The 12,136-nt window shown below is 37.6% G+C and overlaps 1 protein-coding gene across 4 annotated transcripts in view; it reads right to left on the bottom strand.

Annotated features, from left to right (window-relative positions):
* Eip78C (Ecdysone-induced protein 78C) overlaps window positions 1-12,136 on the bottom strand; it is a 127,787-nt gene that overhangs the window by 11,110 nt on the left and 104,541 nt on the right. For all 4 annotated transcript variants that reach the window (XM_076532150.1, XM_076532148.1, XM_012285464.2 and 1 more), the window contains one exon: window positions 10,375-10,499. In XM_076532150.1, the coding sequence (XP_076388265.1) occupies window positions 10,375-10,499 (125 nt within the window). The remainder of the gene's footprint in view (window positions 1-10,374; window positions 10,500-12,136) is intronic.

Raw genomic sequence — 12,136 nt, 5'->3', positions numbered from 1 at the left:
TCCCCAAATTCTAAGGTCCCCGAATTCCAAGGTCTCTAAATTCCAAGGTCCCTAAATGCATAAGTTTCCAATTCCTGCATTCCCAAATTTCTCACACTTCCAAATTCCAAGGTCCCCAAATTTCAAAGTCTCCAAATTCCAAGGTCCCCAAATTTCAAAGTCCCCAAATTCCAAGGTCCCCAAATTCCAAGGTCCCCAAATTCCAAGATCCCCAAATTCCAAAGTCCCCAAATTCCAAAGTCCCCAAATTCCAAAGTCCCCAAATTCCAAAGTCCTCAAATTCCAAGGTCCCTAAATGCATACACGTTTCCAATTCCTGCATCCCCAAATTTCTCACACTCCCAAATTTCAAGGTCCCCAAATTCCAAGGTCCCCAAATTCCAAGGTCCCCAAATTTCAAGGTCCCCAAATTCCAAGGTCCCCAAATTCCAAGGTCCCCAAATTCCAAGGTCCCTAAATTCTTGCATCCCCAAATTTCTCACGTCCCCAAATTTCTCACATCCCCAAATTCCAAGGTCCCCGAATTCCCACATCCCCAAATACCTAAATTCCCAAATCCCTAAACCCCTAAATCCTTAAATCCCCAAATTCCCAAATCTCCAAATCCCCAAATTCCTAAATTCCTAAATCCTCTCCAAAGCACTTCCCCTCGCAAATACCCAAAACAGCTTTGAAAACAGATATCAACCTCCCTGCTACATTTCAATATTTAACAAAATACCTCCATTTCATTTTTGCAATACCATTACATCATCTCATTTTACAAAAACGCAGCATACGATAACACGATTCTGCTTTTATAATACAATGGTTTTATTTTACCGTTTGATTAAAAAAAGGGTATTACATGATGGATGAATTTCCAACCGACCGGTGGTTACGATCACGTTAAAAATTCCGATATTGCTTTTATTTTAGTCTCCATAACCGCAGATTTATTATGACCTGCAAACCGAAACCAAAAAACCGAATTCGGTGGACGTATAATAACTTTATCGAAACGTTCGTGTCGGAATCAGTCCTAATTCTTCGACGTATCGACACGAGGAGAATGAATGCGGTTACAGAAAGAAATACACCTTTCACTGATTTATACATACTTTATTTACACGATTTCGCTTTTACACGGGGTTTAAAATATCGGGGTCAAAAATAATCTGCTAAAAATGAGCATTTTTACAATGCAAGGAATTTTTATATTTTAGAGTTCATTCAGTTTTGTTGTGAAACATTTATTGCCATATTTTTGATATTTTTCTGGTTGCGATGAGAACGAACACGAGTTAAATTATATTTATTAGTTTAATTAATTTTTATTTATACTATTTCAACTCACTCGATTTCCATTTACAGAATTTCTACTTCTACGATTTTCATTCCCACGATTTCCATTTCTAGAATTTCTCCTTATACAATTTTTATTTCCTCACCTTCACACGATCCGAAATTGCACCGTTTTCTGAGAACCCATCTCCACCGTAAATCTCCAACGTAAAATAAAGGTTGAAAGAAAGGAAAAAAAGAATATAGAAAAGCTATAAACGAGATCGGTTGAAGAGTCTTCTGGGGACAGTGTATATCGGAATGATGAAGCAACGAAAATAATGGAAGAGACTCGTAGGCGTACTCGACTCGTCTACGTATCGGTTTATTGGTCTATTACCGACGATATTAATTAATGAAAGCAGACTGCGACGGTGCGTTGCATCGACGATGCATATCCGTCGGTCTAAACGATGAGGATAGAAAGCGACCAGTTACATCGTGCAATAATAATAGTATTCGATAGCGTGGCTCGACCTGTGCTCGTTGCTAAAATCGATACGCCACGTTCCATCAGCTCGTACCGCTGTTAATGGAAATAAAAATATCACGTTCAATTATTTTTGGAAATTAATATTAACGTTCTTTGCCTCGTTACTGCTTTAATTACTTACGAACGACCTCTGTGTATTCTTTATGAGATCGATGTAAAAAGGGGTTGTTATATTTTTTAGTTGTGTTTTTTGGGTTGTATTATGGTTTGAATTGGAGGGTAGGGAAATTGGGGAGGAAGTTTTTTGGAGGACACTTTTTTTAGGGAGGATTTATGGCGAGGTTTATTCTGAATTTGATAGTTCTTGAATAGTAAATTATTTAATTTTGAAATTTTTAAATTTGAATTTCTGAACTCTCAAAAATTCCAAATTATCAAATTTCCAATTTCTCAAATTTCCAAATTCTCAAATTTCTAATTTCTCAAATTTCCAAATTCTCAAATTTCCAAATTCTCAAAATTCCAAATTCTCAAATTTCCAAATTTTCAAAATTCCAAACTCCCAAATTTCCAATTTCTCAAATTTCCAAATTCTCAAAATTCCAAACTCTCAAATTTCCAACTTCTCAAATTTCCAAATTCTCAAATTTCCAAATTCTCAAATTTCCAAACTCTCCAATGTCCCAACTCTCAAATTTCCAAACTCTCAAATTCCCAAACTCTCAAATTTCCAAATTCTTAAATTTCCAATTTCTCAAATTTCCAAACTCTCCAATTTCCAAACTCTCAAATTTCCAACTTCTCAAATTTCCAAATTCTCAAATTTCCAAATTCTCAAATTTCCAAATTCTCAAATTTCCAACTTCTCAAATTTCCAAATTCTCAAATTTCCAAACTCTCCAATGTCCCAACTCTCAAATTTCCAAATTCTCCAATTTCCAAACTCTCAAATTTCCAACTTCTCAAATTTCCAAACTCTCAAATTTCCAAACTCCCAAATTTCCAATTTCTCAAATTTCCAAACTCTCAAATTTCCAAATTCTCAAATTTCCAATTTCTCAAAATTCCAAATTCCTAAATTCCCAAATTCTTAAAGCTCCAATTTCCTAAATCCCCAAATCTCTAAATCCCAAAATTCTGAAATTTCCGAATACCTAAATTTCCAAATTTCTACCCCTAAATTCCCAAATTTCCAAACCCCTAAATCCCTAAATTCCCAAATCCCCAAATCCCTAAATCCCCAAATCCTCAAATTCTCAAGTCAATAATTTCCTACATCTCCACCTCCCCACCTCCCCAAAATCTCCCGAAATAAAGTTCCCAAATCCCAAATCCCCCATTTTCCCACCTTCTGCGAATACGCAAAAAATTTCCGCTGTCCCTGCATAAAGAAGCATAATCCTTGGAACATTTATGAAACATTATGAATCTCGTTGTGGATAATGAATGAACCGTCGTTTCGAAAGAGCTGTACATATTCTTTTTTCTTGAGGATCCGGGTTTTAACTAAAGGTTGGTCGAACACGTGAATAAATAAGTATACTTAGCGGTCGCCTTTGTTCGGGATGAGATAATAAGATTATGGTAAGTCCAAGGGCGAAGCGAGGTCGTGTGCCATTGGAAATCCACATTTAAATATGAGATGCTTAAAAACGAAAATGGAAAATGAAACACGCGAAGTTAAAAGGGTGGAGAGATGTTACGGTGTAATTGTTAAAATTGAAGTCACAGGAAAACAATGGAACACGTATGTTCAAATTTTCCACGTTCGAAATCGTTCGTTACAGTTTTACGCGGGCTTAAATTGTGGTATTATCGGATCGAGTTTTCCATCGCAACGGAAAACAATAATAACGATTTTATTCCGATAACCCGTCCGTTTCGAAATGGTTGCATTAATATCGCCGACGGAATTATTACGAATTGATTCATTAAACGATGAGTTATAATTTTGCCGTTTAATTATTTGGAAAGTGAAAATTTCACAGTTTTTGGATACTGTAGTGATTTATGTGCATAATTATTGTCAAGGACATACGTATTTTACTCTATGTAGCTGAATTTTAATTTATTATATTATGTTTAAGGTGGTTTGATTAAGTTGCAGTAGCATAACTTATTTAATCTAAATGTAACACAATTCAGTGTCAATAATCTAACATAAATATACAGGGTGTTTTACAATTAGTGTAGGTCTCTGAAAAGGTGGGGGTAGCTGACGTGATTCTGAGTAAGATTTCCCTTTGCAAAGATGGCGTCTAAAGCTTCGTTTCTGAATTATTAAGGAAAAGCGCGGACCAATCAGAGCGCGAGGACTACGCCTACGCAGAGCCACGCCTTCGAGCCTAATGGCTGCGCGCATTATGAGACGCCCTGTATAATTCATTTATCAAAGAGAATTGCACCTAATATCAAACAATCAATCAAATAAAAAAATTAAACTATGAAATACTAAAAAATGCATGAACTATTAAATATAATTTACAGAAGAATGATCAGTACTTAATAATTCTTTCAGATTAAATAAATACCGCAGTAATCGCACGTTTAATAATAACAATGTTTTCTTATCATTTCAGACGTAGCATAAAGTAGTCCAAGGGAATAACGCAGCCTCTTCAAACATAATTATACTTCAGTTTTAAAAGAGCCAAGATAATAGGACTTAAAAAACCTTCACCGAACAATTCAATTTAAAAATTTCCAACTTCCATCAGCATTTCTGATCCTGTTAAGCACAGTATTTCATTTGTCACACGCTATCATCAACATAAAACGTTAAGAAGTTAACAAAACGTCGCACATAAATTACTTTGGATTTATACGATCTCACAGAAGCTTAATATAAAGTAAACAGTAGAAACATCGAACGCGGAAAACGTACCGAAACGCGGATCAAACGTTCAACGAAGCGCAACGTACTGATTACGGATTAAAACGATTAAACGAATCGATGAAATCCGCGTGAGAATTCGATAGATGAGATTGCCAGTAGAACGACGCGTGATAAATCAGACTTAAAAAGGGGACTACGTTCGGAGCCAGTGGATTTACCTCGGATGTAGTCAGACAAGATTCGGAGAGGCACGTTTTAGTGCCGCATTCAAAATTGATGAATTCGGTAAGGTGTGTATTTGGATTTTCACATTTTTAAATTATTGGGTTTAGCAATTTTTATGTGGTTTTGATTTTACAAGTTTTTTGAGCTTCAAGGTTATAAATTAATAAAGTTAAAAAATTAGGAAGTTAAAAGTTGAATGTATTAGATTCAAATCTCCAACTCTTCAAATTCCCATCTTTTCAAATTGCCATCTCTCCAAATTCCCATCTCTCCGAATTTCCAGCTCTCCAAATTTCCAACTTTCCAAGCTCCCATCTCTCCAAATTCCCATCTCTCCAAATTTCCAACTCTCCAAGTTCCCATCTCTCAAAATTCCCATCTCTCCAAGTTCCCATCTCTCCAAATTCCCATCTCTCCAAATTTCCAACTCTCCAAGTTCCCATCTCTCAAAATTCCCATCTCTCCAAATTCCCATCTCTCCAAGTTCCCATCTCTCAAAATTCCCATCTCTCCAAGTTCCCATCTCTCCAAATTCCCATCTCTCCAAATTCCCATCTCTCCAAGTTCCCATCTCTCAAAATTCCCATCTCTCCAAGTTCCCATCTCTCCAAATTCCCATCTCTCAAAATTCCCATCTCTCCAAGTCCCCATCTCCCCAAATTTCCAAATCTCCAAATTTCCATCTCTCCAAGTTCCCATCTCTCCAAATTCCCATCTCTCCAAATTTCCAACTCTCCAAGTTCCCATCTCTCAAAATTCCCATCTCTCCAAATTCCCATCTCTCCAAGTTCCCATCTCTCAAAATTCCCATCTCTCCAAGTTCCCATCTCTCCAAATTCCCATCTCTCAAAATTCCCATCTCTCCAAGTCCCCATCTCCCCAAATTTCCAACTCTCCAAATTTCCATCTCTCCAAGTTCCCATCTCTCCAAGTTCCCATCTCTCCAAATTCCCATCTCTCAAAATTCCCATCTCTCCAAGTCCCCATCTCTCCAAATTCCCATCTCTCCAAATTCCCATCTCTCCAAATTCCCATCTCTCAAAATTCCCATCTCTCCAAGTCCCCATCTCTCCAAATTCCCATCTCTCAAAATCCCATCTCCCCAACTCCCTAACTCCCCAATTCCCCAACTCCCCAAATCCCCAACCCCCCAACCCCCCAAATCTCCAAACCTCCCAAATTCCTACATTTCCAAAATTCCCCACCAATTCCCCAAATACTTATACCCCCCAAAAATGAATCTACACCCCCCCATCCCCAAAAATGAACAAAGTACCATTACTTTCAATAAGCCAGCCAAAAGTATCGACGCTGGTAATTAGTTAAATGAATCGAACACTTTTTGGCTCCGCTACATAATAAAGGATGAGAGGTCGTTTTCGAGCCACTAGAAACGAAATGAAAGGGTAAACCTTTTCGAGTAGCGTTTAATTTGTTCGTGCAGCTTGCGAATCGCGCGAAAGCGCATCGATACTTTGATTAATTAATATTCTCAACGTGTTTATAGCAATATTATTACAGGAACTTTGCGAATCAATTTCGAGGTTGATTTAATTGGTGATCACGTTTTACCGAACTCCTGGAAAAATGTGTACTTTTCAGTGGTTTGCAAATGGTACATTGATCGCGTTAATCGAAATAAAGCGAGTTTCCTCATTAATTGCACATCCGCTACCATGTGCAATGATTCGTTATAAATACTTTGCATTAAACAGGAGTATTTGAAGCGATTAACGTGCGTCGTGTGTAAAATGAAATAATTATTTGTTATTGATTTATGTGGTGGTACTGTATTATTTTTGGTGGTACAGTAGTGGTGGTCCTCGAATTATCAGACTATTCGAGGATTTTTTCGTTTGGAGAGAGATTTCAGGTACTTTGCATTGTTATTGGAATTATTATTAATAATTGTGAGTAGATTTTCAAGTCTTTTAGGTTTTCGAAACAGATACAACTATTCAGTTTCTTTTATACTACCCTATATCTTTCGTATGACTTTATTCGTACCGATTAATAATACCAAACACAAATGAAACTATTCAATTTCTCAGCGTCCTAAATTATCTCCCCTATAATTATATTCTACTAACCATAGTAAACGATTATTAACCATAATAAAAAATAATTTATTTTCTAGTATCCTAACCTAACCTATCATTCATAAAATCATTCAAACCTATCATCAACCTAAAACCACGATAACCTCCAATAAACTCTGAACTTTAAATCCAGTTATTAAAATCAATGTCCCTAATTATCAATCAGCAATTCCGCGTGAAGCGCTGCTGAAAAGTTGACGTTAGTCGCATGTAAAAGCGAGGGAACGAAGAGAAACGGACACACATCCCAACCGGGAAATTAATTTCGCGGTATTGGAAAGGCTCCATGCATGTGTACGAAGGTGGTTGCACGTATTTATAGGTGTATCGGTTACACGTGTTGGTTGGAACGCGAGAATGTACCAATTCACCGTTAACCGCGGCCTTAGGGCTTCCGTGTTTCAATCTCAGGCGGCGGATGTGCATCTCGCACAAGATTAAGGCACGTACACATCGCGAGACTTGGCCCCACGAGTGCACTTCGTCAACGGACGATGCGCTCCGCCGGGAAATACCGAACGAACGATTTCACCGAATCGCTTCTTTTCATGCTATTTCCCTCTACTGGTTTGCTGGACGATACTTGGAAAATCCTAGATTTTTTTTTTGGTGGACTGTGCATTTTTTAGGGGGGTAAAATAATTTTTAAGATAATAAAAAAGAAATTGAATAGCCTCATTTTAGTACCCTGAACGAGTGCCTATAGAATCATACGAAAGATATAGGTTAGGTTAGAAAGAAATTGAAACTGTGTAAAAGAAATTAAAAAGTAATATCAGCTTCTATTATCACAATCAAATAGAATATGCGCTATAGCTAATAAAAAAGAAATTGATTAATATAAAACTGTGATTGAGTCTTTAAACGTAGCAGACTTAATGTCTCTACTTTCAGTTAGCAAAAAGCGTGAAAATATCGCGGATTTGAAATCTCTGTATCCACGTTTGGCGAGGGTGCTTTTTGCCGAGGAGCCGGCGAAGGTAAGGTCTAATAAAATACGAGCAATCATAGGCATCCTATCTCTTCGACCATAAATTTACCTCTTTGTGTCGATTTATCGCTCTCTCGACATGTTGGAAAGTCGATCGTTCTTCGACGCGAGCATTCTTCCTTCTTTAGAGAGAGAGAGAAGCAGAGACTACGTAAAGGTTTAATAAGGATAGTGCGCGATTACGTTGATTTACTTCGAATTTTATGATTCGGAGGAATAAGAGATTCTGTGAAATTATATGAGGCATTTGATATTTTTTTGTATGGGAAAATTTATCATATTCGTGAATTTGTAAATTTAGGTATTTTGGAATGGAATTTTGTAAACTTTGCAATTTCTAAATTTCTGAGTTGTCAAATTTTCCAAATCTCAAGTCTTTCTAGTCCCAAATTCCTAAAGTCTCAAATTCCTAAATTGCCAATTTCCCAAATTTCCAACTCCTCAAATTTCCAAATTCTCAAATTTCCAAATTCTCAAATTTCCAAATTCTCAAATTTCCAAATTCTCAAATTTCCAATTTCTCAAAATTCCAATCCCTCAAATTTCCAAATTCTCAAAATTCCAAATTCTCAAATTTCCAATTCCTCAAATTTCAAAATTCTCAAAATTCCAAACCCTCAAATTTCCAAATTTTCAAATTTCCAAATTCCCAAAATTCCAAACTATCAAAATTCCAAACTCTCAAATTTCCATATTCTCAAATTTCCAAATTCTCAAATTTCCAAATTCTCAAATTTCCAAATTCTCAAATTTCCAAATTCTCAAATTTCCAAATTCTCAAATTTCCAAATTCTCAAATTTCCAATTTCTCAAATTTCCAATTTCTCAAATTTCCAAATTTTTAAATTTCCTTACCAAATCCCCAAATCCCCAAATCCCAAATCCTGCAGCCCTGGCAGAACATTTAACAAGAACTAGCAATTGCAAAGAAAGCACCCCGCATAAAACGAGTCAGCACACGAAAATGGTAGGAAGAGAAAAAGGCTGGAAATTATAAGAAGAAAGGTAAAAGAGATCCATTAATGATGAAGCATCAGGAAATTGAGACAGATGAGGAAATCGAGCGTAGAATGCAAATGGAAGGACGAAAGAAAAATAGAAATCTGTAAAGGAAGAGGATGGATCTGATAGAAAGAGGAACGGGGGAACGGAAGGATGAGAGCGATCGAAAGTAGCCGAAGCCTGCAACGTGCAAACTCGATGAGAAAGAAATATTGTATTTATAACAGCGGAGCCAACTTTCTCGCGGTAACTGATGCGTCGAAGGGGATCTTCTACGACGTGTATTTCAAGATAAAGAAAAGTTTACGGCGTATAATTACGGCTCTTGACGTAGAAAGTTCTCTCAAAAGTATTTCTCGCGTTCGCTTGTAAACGATGCATATCTCTATTAATTTGCTGCTTCCTTTGATCAGTCTTTCGCGTTCCGTATTTTCGAGATAAGTTTCGAACGATATTTCAGCAAATTTTATCAAACTTTGCTATAAATAATTATTGTCCCAAGGCTTTTCTTTTTAGGAGAATTTAATAGAATAAAGCTTTTTTGGTGACAGGAAAGAAATGTCGTATATTGCTACTTTTTTGTAAATTTGTGAATATAATAGGAGATGGGAATATATGGAGAATTTCGTTATATTGCCACGTGGTATATTGGCACGTTTTATGTCGATAAATACAAAATTGTTGCGAGCTATTGTAATGCACTATATTTCACATATGACATATCTTGCACACGATGTATCTTATGCAGTCCATATTTTGTATCTTCCATATTATCACTCGCTGTATTGCCATATGTCGTATTATCACGCGCCATATATTGCACACATCAAGTATTGAGCTCGTTATATATTGAACATGTCAAATATTAAACGCGATATATATTGTATACGTCAAATATTGAACTCGCCACATATTCCACTCGTTAAATATTGAACTCGCCATATATTGCACGCGTCAAATATTGAACTCGTCATATATTGCACACGTCAAATATTGAACTCGCCATATATTCCACACGTTAAATATTGAACTCGCCATATATTGCATACGTCAAATATTTAACTCGCCATATATTGCATACGTCAAATATTGAACTCGCCATATATTGCACGCGCTAAATATTTAACTCGCCATATACTCCACGCCTTAAACATTGGCCTCGCCATATATTGCACGAGTTGAACATTGACCTCGCCATATATTGCACGCGTTAAACATTGGCCTCGCCATATATTGCACGAGTTAAACATTGACCTCGCCATATATTGCACAAATATCAAACCCGTCATAATGTTTCATATCTTAACAATTCTATACTGAACACCCCATCTAATATATCATAAACTTCAATTATTATATTCTTGCACCTCCGGCAATATAACGATAGTCTACTCTACTGCCAATATAAACCAAAAATTAACAGAATTTAAGTTTCAAAAAATACGTATAACAATTTTCTACTTACTTTGCAGCCCTCGCAGCTGGTCACGCCGTAGTGGTAACCGCTCGCTTTATCGCCGCAAACTCTACAGGCCACGAAACTCTTCGCGGGCGTCGAACTGTTCGAATCGGCTGCCGCGTAGTGTTGTTCTGGAAAACGAAATAAGCAATTTCGTTATGTAACGTGATCGTCATCCAAGGAATTAGGTAAACGTTGCTTTAATAGTACTCTTGTTCTTTTATACTACAGAGAAACTCGTAACAACAGTCATTGTGTTCAACGATGCAAATGTATATAATTAGATCTCGATAATTATTTGTATCTGTACGCTATTTATGTTTCATTGTTCAGATATTCAACGGAGGAATTTGAAAAGACACAATTTTGTGCAAAGTAGTGCTTGAACTTGAGCTGCGTAGTGGAATCTCATTACAACTAGTGCTGAATATTGATTATGCTAATTTGATATTGACATATAGAGTGTTCGAAGGCTCATCTCTATTTGTGGTCTCATTAAATGTATTATTAGATTTAGGTATTTTAATTTATTTTATTTTTTCATACTGGAGACAAGGAATTTATTTTCGGGTCTGTGGTACAGTCGGGTCTCAATGCGTCTGCTAAAACTCTTCCAAAAAATTTCCTCATAAATCAGTTTATAATCAATAGTGTTCTAGTCATTCTTAAAGTAGAATTAAATTCAAAATATAATTTAAGAAGGAAACGAAAGAGGAAACCATTGATTGATCGTGTAATTCGATCGATCGAATTTTCCCATCTGCGTTCGTTCGCTATACGGCAACAATACGTATTTGAACGGCGTGATGGTTCTCGAGCGCGGTACAAATACGGCAAACGAGACATTCGTTAACCAGCATCTAACACGGGCCGAATTCGCGGCAGCGTCAATTTACCGTGTTCTCCAACGGATCATCGCAATCCCCATAAACAGAGTTCCCCCTTGATCAGCCTCCACGGGATCCTTCGATTCTAGCCTGGCTGATGAGATCACGGTTCACCGTAGCCTCGTTTCGTTCTAACGATCAAAAAACGAGCACCGCGTGCGAGGACGTAACGGCACCGTCTCACGATGGAAGCGGTCGCGCGTACAGCGGCCAGCAAGAAAAGAAGAAGAGCAGGAGAAACGAACGGAGACCTCGTAGCCAAATAGAGACGAGAGAAGTCGAGAGATGACCGAGGTACGAGAGGAGAGACGATACGGTTCTCTTCTCGGTGGCAAGAGACACGTTTGGCCAAGTCGGCTTCTTTCATTCGGCCACGGCTAACCCGTTGCATCCATAATGCAACGACAGACGAGCACGAGGAGCCATCGAGGAAGGGAAACGGCTGTTGAGGCTGCAACACCGGCACACGGTGGTTCGCGTAACGGAAAGCTCGCGTCACCGTTACAGAACCAGGGAAGAAGAAGAAGAAGAAGAGGAAGAAGAAGAGGAACGGAGGGACGAAAAGAAAAAGGAAGAGGAAAAAGACGAAACGGGGCCGTCCGCAAAGGGAGAGCCGAGAGAACCGTATAGGTGTACTCTGTAACATTGTAATATATATACTGATGATATACAGGGTGTTATATAACTAGCGATCCCGTCTAACTTATCGGTAAGCTTTCCTTAGGTAGCTCACTCACTGATTTCTCTACTGAAAGAATTTATGGGCTGAGGAGGTAAGTTGCTCTAGATTCGGGGATTTGAGGAGATGGTGACGCTAGAAATTACGATTTCGGAGATTTGGGAGTTTAGAGACGTGGACGATTTGGGAATTGGTTGTTTAG

This window comes from Megachile rotundata, chromosome 5 (genome assembly GCF_050947335.1).
Source record: "Megachile rotundata isolate GNS110a chromosome 5, iyMegRotu1, whole genome shotgun sequence".
NCBI classification, from domain to species: domain Eukaryota; kingdom Metazoa; phylum Arthropoda; class Insecta; order Hymenoptera; family Megachilidae; genus Megachile; species Megachile rotundata.
The sequence above is the reverse complement of the archived record's forward strand: the minus strand, read 5'-3'. Positions and strand labels throughout refer to the sequence as shown.